General features: G+C 53.8%; 2 protein-coding genes across 2 annotated transcripts; one reads left to right on the top strand and one right to left on the bottom strand.

Moving 5' to 3' along the window:
* Positions 1-10,716: 10,716 nt before the first annotated feature.
* LOC309413564 (feather keratin Cos2-3-like) lies at positions 10,717-11,883 on the bottom strand. The gene has a single exon (XM_082010736.1). It carries the CDS (start codon positions 11,794-11,796, stop codon positions 11,464-11,466), a length of 333 nt encoding a protein of 110 aa, XP_081866862.1. The 5' UTR covers positions 11,797-11,883; the 3' UTR covers positions 10,717-11,463.
* A 2,884-nt stretch (positions 11,884-14,767) lies between these two features.
* On the top strand, positions 14,768-17,240 carry LOC309413561 (feather keratin Cos2-3-like). The gene has a single exon (XM_082010733.1). The coding sequence runs from the start codon at positions 15,860-15,862 to the stop codon at positions 16,190-16,192; it is 333 nt and encodes a 110-aa protein (XP_081866859.1). The 5' UTR covers positions 14,768-15,859; the 3' UTR covers positions 16,193-17,240.
* The last annotated feature ends 1,737 nt before the right edge of the window (positions 17,241-18,977 follow it).

The raw sequence follows: 18,977 nt of genomic DNA, 5'->3' as shown, positions 1-18,977 counted from the left end.
CCCAGCCTGGCAGCTCTGCTGCCCCAGAGAGCAGCTTCCCCTTGGAAAGGGCTTTGGCAGCCTGGAGCTGAGCCCTGGGCTCCTTCTCTCTGGCACTTTGCCTTGGGGCAGGGATAGAGGGTGCCATAGCTGAGCACCAGGACAAAAGAAGGCGTGTAATGCAAGCTTTCCATAGAGCAGGTGTCTTTTCTTATCCCGGGACAGCTCTGGAGATGGCAGGATTGGCTACAGCTCTCTTCCAGCCTCCAGGTTTTGGGGAGGAAAGGAAAAGAAATGAAAGGAAAGGAAAGGAAATGAAAGGAAAGGAAAGGAAAAAGGAAAGGAAAGGAGAAAGGAAAGGAAAGGAGAAAGGAAAGGAGAAAGGAAAGGAAAGGAGAAAGGAAAGGAGAAAGGAAAGGAGAAAGGAAAGGAGAAAGGAAAGGAAAGGAAAGGAAAGGAAAGGAAAGGAAAGGAAAGGAAAGGAAAGGAAAGGAAAGGAAAGGAAAGGAAAGGAAAGGAAAGGAAAGGAAAGGAAAGGAAAGGAAAGGAAAGGAAAGGAAAGGAAAGGAAAGGAAAGGAAAGGAAAGGAAAGGAAAGGAAAGGAAAAAAGAAAAAATTAATCTGATTGTTCTGGGCTACCTTGGGCTGCAGACAACCCTGGGAACCATGCCACCCCCAGCTGATCCTGGTTCTTTACAGGGGTCATTTGTCTCACTTCTTACTGTTACCATAAGTAAAAGATACCCACACATTGTGAAGAAATAGGGCTGCTTTTTTATTGGCACCTCCTTATCGCTGCGATCCCACAGTCACTGCGGCCCTTATCACTGCAGCCCACAGTCCCTGGGGTGCAGCACCCAGGCAGGGCATATGGGGCTGAAAGAGGTTGCCTTTGGCATCACCAGCCCTTTCCTGCGCAGTCAGGAGTGAAAGAGCTGGTTCTTGCTGCTTCCCTAGGATCAAGTAGTTGTGGGATAGAGAGGGATCAACAGGGGTTGTGGCTCACCAGTTAACCTTATGGGCTCCTTTTGCAACATATTCTGAAGTGTGTAGAAAGGCTAGCACATATCAGCTCCATCAAGGGGATGCTGTCCCAGAAGAAGTGACTGATGACATTGGGATGCCAGACTGGCATCCTGACCCTGAATACTATAGAGGTTGAGATAAAGACAGGACCAATGTCCTAACAAGATGTGACCATGCAGAGGCATGCCCTGGTGTTTATGATGGTTGTGTAATGCAGTGGCCATTTGCAACTCACTAGAAGCAGGTAAATGACCTCTTGAGATCCCAGGGCACTTCTTGAAGTGCTGGACAGCAGGATCCACAGTCCCAACCATCAGAAACCCTCTGGGAGTCGCTGTAGTGGAGCAGTTGCAGGAAGTCTTTGGGTGCCATGTGATCGGGGCAGGGCATCATTCTCACAGTGGCCCAGCTATCCTCAAATCCAGGATTTCCACTGACTAATTTAATCTGTGAAAATACTCTTCCTGGGCAGAAGAGAAAGCTCATTTTCAGGGGCCTACATTGGATGAATACGTTTTACATTGCCTTACTCACAGACAAACTGTCAGAGCTGCTTAAATTTCTGTCGGTTCAGAACTGGCAATTTCTGGGCATATGCCAAGGTCTCTGGGAGTGTTCCTGAGCGAAGAACACTGTCTCATCACATGAGCAGAAGTCCCATTAGGGATCAGCCCAGCTCCCTGTTACCAGTGATGAGCCCTCAGCTCAAGTGGTCTTCTCTCTCCTTGGTGTGAAGAGGCAATGGCCAGAGGTATTTCAGAGCTTCAAAAGCAGAGCAGCTGAAAGGTTCTGTTTTGTTCCAGTGACTAGGGATGTATCATGGTGGTCAAGAGTGATGAATCCTTCCCTATGTGTGGCTTTGTTTTTCCCACTAGGTGCACAAGACAGGAGCAAGTCCATCTGTGGAAGGGTAGATGTTCACAGTACAGACGTCTTTGTCTCACCTAGTCAGCCCTCTGTTCAGTGGTGAGTTACCTGGGCTGGCTGCCAGGTGCCCACCAAACTGCTCTATCACCTCCCCTCCTCAGCTGGACAGGGACACAAAATATGACGAAAAGTTTCATGGGTTGAGATAAGGACAGGGAGATCACTCAGCAATTACCATCACGGGCAAAATGGATTGAACTTGGGGAAATTAATTTAATTTATTGCCAATCAAATCAGAATAGGCTAATGAGAAATCAAAACAGATCTAAAAACACTTTCCCCCCACCTGCCTCTTCTTCCCAGGCTCAGCTTCACTCTGGATTTCTGTACTACTCTCCCTCAAGTGGCACAGGGGACAGGGAATGGGGGTTGCGATCAGTTCATTATGCATTGTCTCTGCCGCTCCTTCCTCCTCACACTATTCCCCAGATCCAGTGTGGGGTCCCACAGGACAGTCCTCCATGAACTTCTGCAATATGGGTTCTTCCCATGTGCTGCAGTTCGTCGTGAACTGCTCCAGCATGGGTCTTTTCCAAGGGGTGCAGTTGTTTGGGATCAGACTGCTCCAGCGTGTGTCCCCTGCAGGACCACAGGTCCTGCCAGAAAACCTGCTCCGGTGTGGGCTTATCCTCCACAAAATTGCAGGTCCTGCCAGGAACCGGCCCCAGCATGGGCTGCCCACGGGGTCATGGCCTCCTTCGGGCAACCCCCTGCTCTGGCGTGGGGCCCTCCCCGGGTGTGGGTGCAGATCTGCTCCCCCGTGGAGCTCCATGGCCGCAGGGGCACAGCTGGCCTCACCATGGGCTTCCCCGGGGGCTGCCGGGGACCCTCTGCTCTGGCGCCTGGAGCCCTCCTGCCCCTCCTGCTCTGGCCTTGGGGTCTGCGGAGTTGTTTCTCTCACATATTCTCACTTCTCTCTCCTGTCTGGTGTTGCACAACTTTTTTTACCCCTTCTTAAATATGTTGTCACAAAGGCACTACCAGTGTTGCTGACAGGCTCAGCTTTGTCCAGCGGTGGGTCTGTTTTGGAGCCAGCTGTAACTGGCTCTGTCTGACCTGGGGTCAGCTTCTGGTGTCTCCACACAGAAGCCATCCCTGTAGCCCCCCTGCTACCAAAATCTTGTTGCATAAAGTCAATATGTTAATGTAGTTGACAGAGTCACAGCCATGACTCACCTAATTCTAAATGTCCCCCTGTGGCCACATGAATTATATGTGGGGTCCTTGGACATGGGCGTGTGGCTTCACTGCAAGCTTAGACCCGCAATATACCTTGTCAATAGACAGTGTGGAAGCAAAGTAGTTAATATTTCATAGGCCTTTCCAGACCTCACTAATTAAGAAACATTTGCAGCTAATGGTCTTACCAGTCATCATGATTTCAATAATGGAGAGGATTATTTGTAAAAGGAAGTACTGTCTAGAGCCTCCTTATCTGAAGGATTTCAAACACTGTTATTTGCCATACACTTATTATCTGACACAGTTTTGGTGAAGAATGGGTTGTATAACCCTAAGGTGTATAAACTGTAACTGCCCCATTTGAGGAGATTTCACATCAGCAGAGTCTGCCACTGCTGCTGTCTGCTCTCCCCTATAGCTGTGGTAATAACCTGCTGCTTCTTGTATTCCATTTATTTCTGTGACAACAGCAATGGATAGAGAGCTCTCTTGCTCCTGCTTCCTTATGGCCAATTCACATTAGTTGAAACTAATAGCACTTTATCTGTCTGGAAAAATAATTTCTTTCTGCTTGTTGAAGCATAGGAAGCATGTCTATAACACCAGGCCTTCCCTCCAATAATTTATTTTGCCCAGATAGTTAAGAAAACTAAAATAGAATCAAAATAGCACAGAAAGATACTTATGTCAGTTTAGTGAGAGGAGAGGGACCAGATCTGCTCTTACAACTCCTCAGAGTTATGAAAAGGCTGGATGATTCACAGAGATGGTAACTCAGTTTGTCCTAGCCACCTATCTAACTGCAGTCATCCATGTAATTTGGCCACCCATTCATTCATTCCCAAAAAAGGTCTGCAAAATTTTAGCTAAAATATTTGCCTTCTTTATTTACAAGAGTTCATTGCTGGCTTATGTCCAATGTGGTGTCCATCACCAGGACCCTTATGTCCTTTTCTCCAAAACTGCTTATCAGGTTGTCAGCCCCAGCCTGTACAAGTGAATAGGATTATTCCTCCCCAGGTGCAGGATTTTGCATTTCCCTTCGTTGAACTGCATGACTCTTGTCTGTTGATTTCTCCAGCCTGTCAAGGCTCTTCTGAATGGTAGCACAATGGTACTACCCCTCACAGTTTTGTGTGTCATCTGCAGACCTGCTGTGAGTGCACTCTATACCATTGTCCAGGTCACTAATGAAGAGGTTAAACAGCAGAGAGTAGAAATGATGACTAGAATTGTTTTCTTCCAAGAAAATCCTAAAAGAGGTCAGAAATATCTCAATGGATAGTATCTGCATTCTCTGCCATGCCCTGACTGGAGGTCTATCCAATACTATACAACCTGGGTTTCCCAATATCTGAAAGGATCTAAGATCGTAAATCCTCTTTTTCTTTCTTGTGATCAGATCCCTTTCCTGCTGCAGGGTGCAGGGCTGTGCCATCCACACCACTCAGTGGAGCACACCAATGACTACACCATGTACTCCCTGTTGTGTGGGAGGTATCCCTCATCCTTTCTCTGCCAACCCCTCATTCTTTCACCCATGGAATAAGATGTCCTTATCACCTCTGGGTTTGTGGCAACCCTAAAGACCCTGATGGAGACGGGATCCTTGCTGAGGTTGAAGTTTGTCCTACCATAACAGGACACAACCAGCCTCCATGGCATGGTGCAGAACAGTATTTGCAGACACCAGTGGAATGTGACAACTGGCAGAAATAGTGAAGATCTTTATTTCCGCAAAAAATAGGTCTCCAGAAAACTGGGGACCCCAGAGGACGGTGTAAAACTCCAGCAGGGCAAAGCCCATGAAATCCCCAATGGCCAAGCAGGCATGTGCAGAAGAACAGGCATTTTTAGCTAGACAGGTGAGGACTCCACTGGAGACACCATGCCAGATATAGCCCTTTCCTTCCATGGGTATTCTGGAGAGGCCCCCCCGCCCTCCTTCTTGGCCTTTTTCAAGATGAGAGTGACACTTGCTTTCTTCCATTCCTCAGACACCTCTCCCAATCACTATGATAATTCAAAAATTATTGAGAGTGGCCTCACAATGACATCAACCAACTCCCACAGCACTCGTGGCTATGTCCCATCAGGGCCCATGGCTTTATGTATGTCCAGTTGCCTAACTACTGTCAAACCTGATCCTCTTCTACCGAGGGTATGTCTTCTTTACTCCAGACTTTCTTCATGGTCTCTGTGGGGCTTGGGATTCTTGAAGATTGGTCTTGCAAGTAAAAACTGAGATGAAGAAGAAATTCGAGTCCTGTGTCACCAGGACCTCTGACCCATTCGTCAGCTGACCGACATTTTCTGTACCCTTTCTTTTGCCACTTATGTACTTGGGATGCACTGCTTTTGAGCTTGGAGGAGATGATCTTTGAATATTAACAAGCCTCTTCCCTCCAGGGCCTTATCCCATGGGCCTTTTCTGAGCAGATCTCTGAAAGACTAAAGTCTGCTCTCCTGAAATCCAAGGTTTTCTTCCTGCTTTTTTGCCCTGCTCCCTCTTTGCAGGATCCTTAAAGCCACCATTTCAATGTCACTGCATCCAAGGCTGCTTTCAACTTTCACATCCCCAACAAGACCCTCCTTATTAGTGAGTGTGAGGTCCAGCTGAGCACCTCTCCTCATTGGTTGCTCTATCATTGGGTCAGGAAGTTGTCATTGGTGCCCTCCATGAACCTCCTGGATTGCTTGTGCCCTGTTGTGTTGTTCCTTCAGCAGATATTGGGATGGTTGAATTCACCCATGAAGACCAGGACCTGTGAATATGAGGCTACTTCTAGCTGTCTGTAGAGGGCCTCACCCACTTGTTCTTGCTGTTCAGGTGCAGACACACACTACAGTACTGGTCTGTTCTTTAATAAGCACTCAGTTGGTTCCTCATCCATCTGCAGGCAGAGCTCCATGCACTCCAGCTGCTCTCTCACAGAAGGAGCAAGTCCACCTCCTTGTCTTCCCTGCCTGTATCCCCCTATTGCAACACTGCAGTCAAGCAAGCCATTCCATCATGTCTCCATGGTCCCAACAAGTTGCCCTGCAACTGCACACAGATCTCTAGGTTTCCTAGCGTATTTGAAAACCCCTGTGACAATCTGCTTATAATTGAAGAAAAGAGCAGTCAAGAGGCTCAGCAAACAGCAGGAGCATCCTGTGCTGCTGTGTCCCTCTGGCAGGACTGGTGCTTGAGCCAGGTGACTACCTGTGGGGCAAGGAAGGAGTGGGGAATCCTGGGGAACATGGGCAGGGTGAGGAGATGGAGCTGAATGGGCACTGGTGACTCACTCAGGTGCTGGTGCTGCAGGTCTTGGTGGGAGGCAGGCAGAGCCTTGGTGTCTGGGCAGTGTGAGAAGGTAGTCAGTACCTGTGTTGATGAAGAGAGATGGTGGTTTTTCCCCAGACCAGGGATGGAAGACCATAATGGGGACCTTGTCTGGTCTGTGACACCCTCTGTGCTTGAGCCCCTATTTTGAGGCCAGTGGTGCCTTCAGGAATTTTGTACCCAGGTGACCGTGGATATCTGAGGGGTACCCATCATTTAATTACTACCTTGATTTGAGAGAGAAAGTTGATTTTTTTTTCAAGTTTAACAAAAAAGAATATGTAAATATTGTCAATAATAGGGAAGCCACATCACCTTAACAGAGCTTCAGTGAAACTGAATTGTAGAAATGAACCAAATGCAGCTGAAAACTGGCTTGAATCTGCTGTGTTATCTGTGGGGAAGCAGGGGGTCATGGGGCCCTGGCCAGCCCAACTTGCTGCGGGGATCTATGCTATCGGCCCGGCTCCAACAATCTATAAAGTGTGAAGTAATAGCCCAAACAATCACATTCCTGCAACAATTCCCAGTGAGCAGATCTTTTGGGATTCCAAAGGACTGCGAAGTGTAGCTCATATGCAGCTGTGTGACCATCTAGAACGCAAGCACTTGGAAAGTTGCGGGTTTGGTTTGTGGGTATTGAATTATTGATGCAGCCACAGAGATGACTCTGAACAACCAAGATCAAATTCAGAGAAATAATATCTAATGTTCCCATAGTGTTTCCCATGAATTACCTGATTCTAAACAGTTTGGGAAACACTACTGTTCAACCTCTGATTCCTGGAGGAGCTGTGTGGCTTTGTGATTGTGTCTGGAGGGCCTGTTCACTATACTGACTGCAAACACTGTTTAGATACATTGAAGCATTCTCCTGTCCTTCCTCCCGAGGTTCCACCTGCCCTGTTGTTTTCTGTTGGGACCAGTTTCCAAAGCTCTAGTGGAGAGCTCAACCTGGTAACATACCATCAGACAGATGTGGAAAGCTGCCCATGAGAAGGAGATTCATAGAATCTTAGAATCATAAAATCATAGAATCATAGAACCATGGAATAGTTTGGGTTGGAAGGGACCTTTACAGGTCATCTAGTCCAACCCTCTGCCATGAGCAGGGACATCTTCAACTAGATCACGTTGCTCAGAGCCCAGTCCAACTTGACCTTGAATGTTTCCTGGGATGGGACATCTACAACCTCTCTGCAACCTCATTCTAAAACATGTCTTCATTATATCTAGTCTAAATCTACCTTCTTTTAGTTTAAAACCGTTACCTCTTGTCCTATCGCAACAGGCCCTGCTAAAAACTCTGTCCTTATCTTTCTGATAAGCCCCCTTTAAGTCTTGGAAGGCTGCAATAAGGTCTCCCTGGAGCCTTCTCTTCTTCAGGCTGAACAACCCCAACTCTCTCAGTCTTTTTTCACAGGAGAGGGGTTCCACCCCTCTGGTCATTTTTGTGGCCTCCTCTGGACGTGCTCCAACAGGTCTGTTGTCCAAAAAGGCGGATTCTTTACCCACTGTGCAATAAGCCAATTTCACACACAGAGACGAGATACGGCTTTATTCCAAATCTGCGCAGAGCCGGGTCCTAGGTGGGAGGCCCACAAAACTAGCACAGCTTGATTAACACATGTAAAATATTTATACATTTCTACCAACAGTTATCAGTATTTTTAAAAATTGGCTTGTTCCCATTGGATCTTGTAAGCCTTGTCTCCACTTAAAGTCACAGTGTCCTTTTTTAATACACATGCTGAGTGAGGAAGGGGCTTTTGTGAGTAGGGGGCTTTCCCTGCCAAGGACAGGTTTCTATGATGCCAACTATATGTTAATTATATGTTAATTAGGATAGTTCACTCAAGGTTCAGCATGCTTTTGGCTGACTATTCTAAACATACTGTTTAACCACACAGTTAGTTTGCTCATGCTTTGGGATGTTCCCACCTTGAAGCACAAATCTGAGGCAAAATCAAGATTAGAAATTCCTTCATTATCCAGTCCTGACTAACTGAAGGACGTCCAGCTTGTTCCCAGGCAAAGAATGTACCTCAGCTACATCCACATATACGCATATACAGATTAAATCTTGGTTGCTTTATAACAGGTCCAAGTCTTTCCTGTGCTGAAGGCTCCAGAGCTGGATGCAGCATTGCAGGAGGGGTCTCACCAGAGTGGGGCAGAGAGACAGAATCCCCTCCCTTGCCCTGCTGGCCACGTTTCTTTGGATATAGCCCAGGATAACGGTTGGCCTTCTGGGGTGTGAGCACACATTGCTGGCTCATGTCCAGCTTTTCGTTCATCTAGGTCCTTCTCAGCAGGGTTGCTCTCCATCCCTTCATTCCTCAGCCTGTGCTGATACTGGGGGTTTCCCCAACCCAGGTGCAGGAGCCTGCACTTGTCCTTGTTGAACCTCATGAGGTTCACATGGGCCCATTCCTTGAGGTTGTCCAGGTCCCCCTGGATGACATCCTGTCCCTCAGGCATGTCAACCGCACCACTCAGGTTGGTGTCATCAGCAAACTTGCTGAGGGTGCATTTGATCCCACTGTCTATGTCATTGTGGAAGATATGAAACAGTACTGGTTCCTGTATGGATTCCTGAGGGACACCACTTGTCACCAATCTCCATCTGGATGTTGAGCCATTGATCGCTAGTCTCTGGATGCAACCATACAACCAATTCCTCATCCACCGAACAGTCCACCCATCAAATCCATATCTCTCCAATTTAGAGAGAAGGATGTTGTGGGGGACTGTGTCAAAGGCCTTGCAGAATTGCAGATAGATGACATCGGTAGCTCTTCCCTTGTCCATTGGTGTGGTCACTTCCACCACAGAAGGCCACTTAGTTGCTCAGGCAGGACTTGCCCTTGTTGAAGCCATGGGGCTGTCTTGAATCACCTCCCTGTCCTCCATGTACCTTCGCATAACTTCTAGGAGGATCTGTTCCATGATCAGCATTGAGGTGAGATTGACAGGTCGGTTGTTCCCAAGGTCCTCCTTGCTACCCTTTTTAAAAATGGGTGCAATGTTTCCCTTTTTCCAGTCACCAGGGACTTCACTTTCTTGAAAGTATGTGAGGAATGAAGCTAGGGGTATTGTTTAGTCTCTGTGAGTAGTTAGTGAGGCACAACCTTGAGGGAAGGAACAAGATAACCATAAAGGGAACACAGCTACTGAACTTTGAGTGAGCTATATTAACATCTAATAAACATAGTATTAACATAATAGAAACCCGACCTTGGGTAGGGAAAGCCTCCTACTCACGGAAGCCCCATCCTCACTGAGCATGCACAGTAAAAAAGGACGCCGTGAATTTAAGTGGAGAAGAGGCTTGCAAGAACCAATGGGAAAAAGGGTGACTGAGCCAACTTTTAAAAAATATTGATAACTGTTCCTAAAATGTATAAATATTTTCCATGTGTTAACCAAAGTGCGCTAGCTCTGTGGACCTGCAACCTAGCACCCAAGTACGCACAGATTTGGAATAAAAACAAATATGCTGACTCTGTGTGTTTTTTGCCTCTCTGCACACTGAGTGAAAGAAACCATATTTGGGACCACAACCTGACTTCCATGATTTTTCAGATATCATGGAGAGTGGCTCGGCAACTAAATCAGCCAATACCCTCAGGACTCTCAGATCCTTCTCATCAAGTCCCATAGACTTATGTATATTCAGTTCCTAAGAGGGTCTCAGAACTGATCTTCTCGTGCAGGGGAGCGACTTTGCTCCTACAGTCCCTGTCTTGCAGTACATAGACTTGAAAACTTTGGGAAGAGAGATTGCAGGTAAAGACTGAGGCAAAGAAGTTTTTGAGTAAAACACAAGAAGTCACATCACCGCAGATTACGTGAGAGCATGGAGGCTAAGGATGGGCTGAACCTCTCGCCTGACCTTAGCATCCAGTGAATTAACAACTGGGGGAAAGTAATTTCCAGACCTGAAGATCTGGTTGGCTGCATTATCCATCTGGGGGGTTTCCTGAGAAAGGAAGTTGAAATGCTGGGGCATGGAAGCGACAGTGAGAGAAACCTTGTGAGGAAAGAGCACGGAGATGGCAGGGAAGAGCACAGGGGCGTGTGAGGAGCAAACTGCCATGCAACCACCAGCACCACCAGCACCACTACCCCTGCGACAGAGACAGGGGCCCTCCTGAAGCAAGAGCCGCCTGCCAGGGAGAGCGCACGGGTGCGGCTGGGTGCAGCAGCAGCTCCCAGTGCTGCTGCCATCCCCAGCGCAGCTGGGGAGATGGACACCTCACGCGGGCACTGGTTGGGCTCCTCATCACCTGCAGGACGTGCTGCAAGGCTGAGCAGGGCGTTTGTGTGCGGGGATGCAGCGAGGCAGGCCCTGACGGCTGCTGGCTCTGCGGGAGCCGGGGACATGTTCCTCAGCTGCAAGGGACAGCGTCTTGAAAGGAGCCCACCGGCTGTGTCTCAGCCTGCCCTTCCTGCGGGAATGCCGATGGCTCTCCTTTGTGCCTGCAAGATGTCCCCAGAGCGACACCTTTCTCTCTGGCAGCTGGGGAGAGCGTCCCGAGAGAGAAGGACCACGCAGAGGCCCAGGCTGGGATGCAGCAGAACTTTAATGAGTGGAAAGAGGGAAAGGAGGCCCTCTGCGTGGGGGCCATGGGGCAGGGAGCACCAGGGGTACCTAGGAGTCTTTGCCCCTTGGCCAGGGTGCAGTTTGCACCGGGCGTCTGCCGGCCTGGCTGCCCGCCCGCCCGCCCCTGAGAGGGAGAGCAGCAGCGGGTCCTTCCTCGGCTGGGGCTTAGCAGGGGCTCACAGCCCAGGGGAGCAGCAGACAACAGAGAGAGGAGAGAGAAAGAAGAGAGGGAGAAACAGGCAAGTTAGACAAGGGCCATGTCTTCAGAGAGCCCAGGCGCGCCTCTTCCTGCCTTCCTTTGCAGGTGGAGCCATGGATGCTCAGCCCCCCTGAAAGCGATTGCCAGGAGCTCCGTGCTCAGTCCGTTAGCGTCTTCCGGGTTCCTGGGGGTCCTTCTGTGGGGCCGCCTGCGGCAGCTTTAGCAGGGGAGGTATGTTCTGCCGCAGTAGCGGCTGCCGATGCAGGAGAGGTCACAGCAGCCGGAGTTGATGGGCACTCCCTGACAGCTGAGGATGCTGCCAACGGCAGCGGAGGTGGACGATCCCACAACGGTGTTCTGCGGGAAGGAGCTGAGGATGGGGCCGGGCAGGGTCACCACCACGGGGGAGGGCTCGATGACGACGGTGGAGTTCTGGCACTGCCTGACACAGGGCTCGTTGCAGCTGTTGGCCAGCGGCGTCGGGCAGCAGGGCTGGCAGGGCTGGCAGGGCTGGCAGGGCTGGCAGGGCAGGCACTGGTTGTAGCAGGACATGTCTCGGGGCTGGAGGTGCACCTGGGGGAGAGGGCAGGGAGGAGCACGGGGGCACGTGAGGAGCAGCGTGTCCACCCGCCTCGAGGGAGCCAAGGCACAGGCTGTGCAGGGAGGCCCACGCGCCTCTTTGCCTGTCCCCCCGGGCACCGAGCACAGCGAGGCAGGCCCAGGGCCCAAGAGTCCCCTCAGCCCAGACCCAGCCCCTCTCCACGCCAGACCTTCTCCCCGCTCCCCCTGACAGGACAGGCAGCCCCAAGCCCCAGTATAGCGCAGAGCTTCCAACTCACTTGCTTCCGCAGGAGAAGGAGAAGAAGGGGCGCAAAGCGGATGGGAGAGTGAAGAGCTGCAATGGCTTTTATACTGGTGCTGCACTGCCCCAGGTCCAGAGGAAGCCTCTGTGGAAGCAATAATTTTCCGAGAAGCTCATCTGAAATGCAAAACATGCCAGCTAATGATACGCGCTGTGTGTTGGTTTCCTGCACGGCTGCCTTTTCATTTCCTTGTTTGGCCGTACCCGCTCCCCCTTGAAGGCTCCTTTTCGGTGCTGGGGTGGGAGGCCCAAGGATTTTTGGGACAGGAGCGCATCGGTGCCAGCAGAGGACGAGCCCCAAGTGCCGGAGGGATTGCGTGCCGGCTGGGGACATTGGCCTGGGGCACTCGAGTGGGCTGGTTTGCAGCCCCATTGGCAGGAAGGGCCCTGATGCTCCTGGCCCTGCTATCCTCGCCTGGGTGCCAAGGGGCTCCCGAGTGGGATGATGTGCCACGTTGTCCCCTTTCTCCCACCCTCCAAGCTCTCTGATGGTCACTGACCATCTGCCAGGTCAGAGCTGCCGCTTTTGACACTCTTCCGCCTAAGGCCGCTCTGAGGAGGCCTTGGTGCACCTGTTGGGCCTCCTCCACCCTCTGGGCTCTCTGTGCCGGTCCCCTGCTGATGCCAACACCACCAGTGTGTCTGGGGCCTTGTGCTGCCCCAGGGTGCTCCCCACGTGCTATTCTGTTGGGGGATCATTGCTAAAATCCATGGCTGATCAGTTATGCAGTACAGACAGCTGTTCCCTGTGGGACATGGTTGACAATCTTTCTACCACTCGCAGTGTGCTGCCTTTTCCTCCTCCACACAAAATGCACCCCGTGCCATGAGTGGTGGCTTGCGCCCAGTCGCCTTCTCTCAGGTAAGAATAGCTCCTCCTCTTCGTGACCTCTCCATGCCTTTTCATACCATAACTACCCAGTTGCCACCCCCACAAATTGGAGGGGCTGCCATTTCAAGCAGAGCGCCCTGTCTCTGTGCAGCAGCTGGCAAGCACCTTCACAGCTCTCGTGCCTTGGGAGCAGTCCTTTAGAGTGGGATGGACATTGCTCACCAAGTGGTCCCACTGACTGTAAGCGTGAGGTGCCCACACAGCCCCACCACTGACAATCACGTCCCAAGGAAGCCCAAGCTGGGTTGCACCACCCTACCCATGCAGAGCAGCCATCTCTTTGCCACGGAAGCCATGTACGCTGTGATCAAGGCAATCGCACATACTGCCTGCAAATTACTTGTTTCATCAGAGTCATTCCACGTATAGGTGTTACACATGGGCATTGTGCCAGGAAAAGCCAAGCAATCCCTGCAGACGGAGAACGACTCATGAACGACATCCATCAAAAGAGCTCTACGTCTCCGCTTGCCCTGCGTTGCCTTGCCTCGATTGACTTTTCCTCGCTTTGCCTTCCCTCGCTTTGCCTTGCCTTGCCTCGCCTTGCCTTGCCTTGCCTTGCCTTCCCTGCGCTGCCCTTCCCTGCCCTTCCCTGCCCTGCCCTTCCCTACCCTGCCCCTCCCTGCCCTGCCCTGCCCTGCCCTGCCCTGCCCTTCCTTTTATCCTATGCATGTTTCCCATCCAGTGTGTAGATCCTTCTCCACTGTCGCTGCAACCCCTCCTTCTCCATCCCACCGCCCCTGCTCCTGGAAGCAACTTGCCCCGATGGCACACTGCCAGTCCTTCCACCAGCCTTGTACATCCTGGCAAATACCTCTCTGCTTCCCAGCTTTCTTACTGCTTCCTTCACCTCCGGCTTTTTTGGGCTCCAGATCAGTGCGTTGAGCAGAGGCAGCACCAGCACTGTGGGAAGACGGACATTCCCCTGTCCCGGGAGAGGCTGGTAGTGGGGTGGGTGAAGATCAGGGACCATGGCCCAAGGAACAGCACAACCACAGCCAAGTGGCAAGTGCCTCGCGTCTCTCTTCTGGTATGAGCTGCCAGGTGGAGAGCTGAATCACCCCACAGGAGCCCCACAAGGCCAGGTAGCAGAGCAGGGAATTGGTGCCACTGTTGGAGACAAGGAGCGCACCAGTCCAGCAGCTCTGAGCACAGGCCAGCTCCGGCAGCACCTCCCAGAAGCAGGAGTGACTGACATTGGGGCGGAGGCTGGGCAAACGGGCACTGGTGTGCCAAGAAGGGGAGAGTGGCCCCAGCCCTCCGGCCTGCCGCCACAGTGGCACTGACCTTCTCGCGTGACACTGGGGATCCCCGGGGCTGGCACATGGCCACAGATCAGTCGTAGGCCACGAGTGCGAGCAGGAAGATCTCAGCGCAGGCGCTCTGGTGGAAGCAAGAAGAGCCGGGCCACACGGCTGACAAAGGAGCGTATCATCTCCTCCACAGGTAGGAAGCCCAGTGGCATCTTGAGCATCAGGATCAATGAGGGGCCGATCACCGAGGCCCAGAATCCAAGAATCGATGGGGCTGGAAGGCGCCTCTGGAGCTAGTCAGGGCCAGCCCTCCTGCTCAGCGCAGGGTCAAGCAGAGCAGGTTGATCTCAGGACACTGCCCGGTGTGGTTCTGAATATCTCCAAGGACGGAGACTCCACAGACTGCCTGGGCAACGTCTGCCGGGCTCGGCCAGCCTCGGAGTAGAGGAGTTGTCCCTCATGCCTGTGTGGAATTTCCTTTTGCACTGCCCCAGTATGCACGCAAGGGCAAGTCAGCAAGCACCCCTGCCTACGCATGGGCAACGGTGGACTCGCCCCAGAAGGCACGGGGAAGCCCCTTTGCGGGGCAGGACTGGAGCACCCTGGGGCAGCACAAGGCCCCAGACACACTGGTGGTGTTGGCATCAGCAGGGGACCGGCACAGAGAGCCCAGAGGGTGGAGGAGGCCCAACAGGCGCACCAAGGCCTCCTCAGAGCGGCCTTAGGAGGAAGAGTGTCAAAAGCGGCAGCTCTGACCACCCGCCGGCAGAGGCAACGGCCAGTGACCATCAGAGAGCTTGGAGGGTGGGAGAAAGGGGACAACGTGGCACATCATCCCACTCGGGAGCCCCTTGGCACCCAGGCGAGGATAGCAGGGCCAGGAGCATCAGGGCCCTTCCTGCCAATGGGGCTGCAAACCAGCCCACTCGAGTGCCCCAGGCCAATGTCCCCAGCCTGCACGCAATCCCTCCGGCACTTGGGACTCGTCCTCTGCTGGCACCGATGCGCTCCTGTCCCAAAAATCCTTGGGCCTCCCACCCCAGCACCGAAAAGGAGCCTTCAAGGGGGAGCGGGTACGGCCAAACAAGGAAATGAAAAGGCAGCCGTGCAGGAAACCAACACACAGCCCGTATCATTAGCTGGCATGTTTTGCATTTCAGATGAGCTTCTCGGAAAATTATTGCTTCCACAGAGGCTTCCTCTGGACCTGGGGCAGTGCAGCACCAGTATAAAAGCCATTGCAGCTCTTCACTCTCCCATCCGCTTCGCGCCCCTTCTTCTCCTTCTCCTGCGGAAGCAAGTGAGTTGGAAGCTCTGCGCTATACTGGGGCTTGGGGCTGCCTGTCCTGTCAGGGGGAGCGGGGAGAAGGTCTGGCGTGGAGAGGGGCTGAGTCTGGGCTGAGGGGACTCTTGGGCTCTTGGCTAGGAAAGAGCTCTCCTGGGCCTGCCTCGCTGTGCTCGGTGCCCGGGGGGACAGGCAAAGAGGCGCGTGGGCCTCCCTGCACAGCCTGTGCCTTGGCTCCCTCGAGGCGGGTGGACACGCTGCTCCTCACGTGCCCCCGTGCTCCTCCCTGCCCTCTCCCCCAGGTGCACCTCCAGCCCCGAGACATGTCCTGCTACAACCAGTGCCTGCCCTGCCAGCCCTGCCAGCCCTGCCAGCCCTGCCAGCCCTGCTGCCCGACGCCGCTGGCCAACAGCTGCAACGAGCCCTGTGTCAGGCAGTGCCAGAACTCCACCGTCGTCATCGAGCCCTCCCCCGTGGTGGTGACCCTGCCCGGCCCCATCCTCAGCTCCTTCCCGCAGAACACCGTTGTGGGATCGTCCACCTCCGCTGCCGTTGGCAGCATCCTCAGCTGTCAGGGAGTGCCCATCAACTCCGGCTGCTGTGACCTCTCCTGCATCGGCAGCCGCTACTGCGGCAGAACATGCCTCCCCTGCTAAAGCTGCCGCAGGCGGCCCCACAGAAGGACCCCCAGGAACCCGGAAGACGCTAACGGACTGAGCACGGAGCTCCTGGCAATCGCTTTCAGGGGGGCTGAGCATCCATGGCTCCACCTGCAAAGGAAGGCAGGAAGAGGCGCGCCTGGGCTCTCTGAAGACATGGCCCTTGTCTAACTTGCCTGTTTCTCCCTCTCTTCTTTCTCTCTCCTCTCTCTGTTGTCTGCTGCTCCCCTGGGCTGTGAGCCCCTGCTAAGCCCCAGCCGAGGAAGGACCCGCTGCTGCTCTCCCTCTCAGGGGCGGGCGGGCGGGCAGCCAGGCCGGCAGACGCCCGGTGCAAACTGCACCCTGGCCAAGGGGCAAAGACTCCTAGGTACCCCTGGTGCTCCCTGCCCCATGGCCCCCACGCAGAGGGCCTCCTTTCCCTCTTTCCACTCATTAAAGTTCTGCTGCATCCCAGCCTGGGCCTCTGCGTGGTCCTTCTCTCTCGGGACGCTCTCCCCAGCTGCCAGAGAGAAAGGTGTCGCTCTGGGGACATCTTGCAGGCACAAAGGAGAGCCATCGGCATTCCCGCAGGAAGGGCAGGCTGAGACACAGCCGGTGGGCTCCTTTCAAGACGCTGTCCCTTGCAGCTGAGGAACATGTCCCCGGCTCCCGCAGAGCCAGCAGCCGTCAGGGCCTGCCTCGCTGCATCCCCGCACACAAACGCCCTGCTCAGCCTTGCAGCACGTCCTGCAGGTGATGAGGAGCCCAACCAGTGCCCGCGTGAGGAGTCCATCTCCCCAGCTGCGCTGGGGATGGCAGCGGCACTGGGAGCTGCTGCTGCACCCAGCCGCACCCGTGCGCTCTCCCTGGCAGGCGGCTCTTGCTTCAGGAGGGCCCCTGTCTCTGTCGCAGGGGTAGTGGTGCTGGTGGTGCTGGTGGTTGCATGACAGGTTGCTCCTCACACGCCCCTGTGCTCCTCCCTGCCATCTCTCCCGGGTGCACCTCTGGCAACAAGACACCTCTGGCAACAAGACACCTCCAGCTACAACCTCTCTCTCCCTCAGCCGAGGAGGAGAGGAGGGCTATGCCTTGCCCACCTCCCTTTGTGGCTTCCTACTACAAGCTGTTGCTCCCGCAGCGTTTCAGCTCTCCCTGCGCTGACTTAACCTTCTTCTTCGGTCTTGTGGGGATCTGGTCTATCCCCAGTCAGGCTGCCAGCATTTCGTCCAGCACAGCTGGAAGAGGCGGAGTTTCTAAGTGCAGGTGTGGTCTGTTTCCTGAACAGCTCACTCTCTGAGTCTCTCTAGGCATGCATGCAGAAACAGTACACAGGAGGATTTGCGTTGTCTGCAAGAGAGATGTGTGGAGTCTTGCTCCCCGTTTCACGCCCGTTGCTCACAACACATCTCCCATCCTCTGCCACGTGCCATCTGCGGCCTCCACCCCCCAGGAAGGAGAGCTCCTGGTTTTGCCAGAGGGTCAGGACTCTCCTCTTCCCCCTCCAGCGCTGCCAGTCCCACCGACCCGCCACCCTGCTCCTGCCCAGCCTGACACCCCTGCGTCACCAGCCTCCGCCAGTCCCACCAAGGCTGCCGCTGGGAAAACCTGGACTGTGTCACGCTCTCCGCTCAACAGAGTGCCCAGGGAGCTCCCAGGCAAGTGGGAGCTGAAGCTTGCCAGCTCGTGTGCTCTCCTCCCGCTGCCAGCTCAAAGCCGCCTCCAAACCTCAAGGTTCCAAAGGGTGCAACAAAACGCTCTGAGGGCTGTCTGGGATCCCACACCTCTGCCCCAGGGAGCCTTTCTACTCACACTGCCTGGCGGTTAAAGCACTGGCCGGGCCAAACTCAGGGAATCAAGCGGCCCCCTCTGCTGGGCGCCAGGCTCCCCGGTGCCAGAACCAGGTTTTCCAGCGCTCTGAGCCTCCAACTGGGGCAGCCAAGCCGCAGCTCGGCCTTTCAAAATCCTCTGGGTGCCAAGGGCCCTGAACATCCTCGCAGGCACCCACACGCGCTCGTAGACTGCTGCCGCTTGTAAAACTCCAGGCCAGGCTGCCCAAGGGGGGCCGTGCACCTAAGACAGGCAGGTAGGAACCTGCTGGCAGTTCCCAGAACTGGAACTGCAGTGCTCAGGCAGAAGGAGACAAAGGAGGCGGACGGGGACACAACCCTCGCAGCCATCGCCAGCAGGGCCAAAGGCTCCCCGGGCAACTTCTCTGGCCAGCCCGCGCACAGCCAGCGACAGGGCGGCGTCTTTGTCAGAGCACACATTCACGCCGAGCAGTGCTGCTTTTCCCCTGCGTGGTGACGCCAATCCCAATCCTCACCTCGCCCTCTCCATCCAGCACTTCTCGGCACATTCAGCTCTGCTTCCATCCTCCCAGGGCTTTGTGCCCACACGGTAAGCCTGTCTTTCTTACCTGAGAGAAGGCCACTGGGCGCAAGCCACCACTCATGGCACCGGGTACATTTTGTGTGGAGGAGGAGAAGGCAGCACACTGCGAGTGGTAGAAAGATTGTCAACCATGTCCCACAGGGAACAGCTGTCTGTTCCGCATAACTGATCAGCCATGGATTTTAGCAACGATCCCCCAACAGAATAGCGCCTCCTCTTTGTGACCTCTCCATGCCTTTTCATACCATAACTACCCAGTTGCCACCCCCACAAATTGGAGGGGCTGCCATTTCAAGCAGAGCGCCCTGTCTCTGGACAGCAGCTGGCAAGCACCTTCACAGCTCTCGTGCCTTGGGAGCAGTCCTTTAGAGTGGGATGGACATTGCTCACCAAGTGGTCCCACTGACTGTAA

Source organism: Phaethon aethereus (genome assembly GCF_964289735.1).
Source record: "Phaethon aethereus genome assembly, chromosome: 25".
Taxonomy (NCBI): Eukaryota; Metazoa; Chordata; class Aves; order Phaethontiformes; family Phaethontidae; genus Phaethon; species Phaethon aethereus.
The sequence above is the reverse complement of the archived record's forward strand: the minus strand, read 5'-3'. Positions and strand labels throughout refer to the sequence as shown.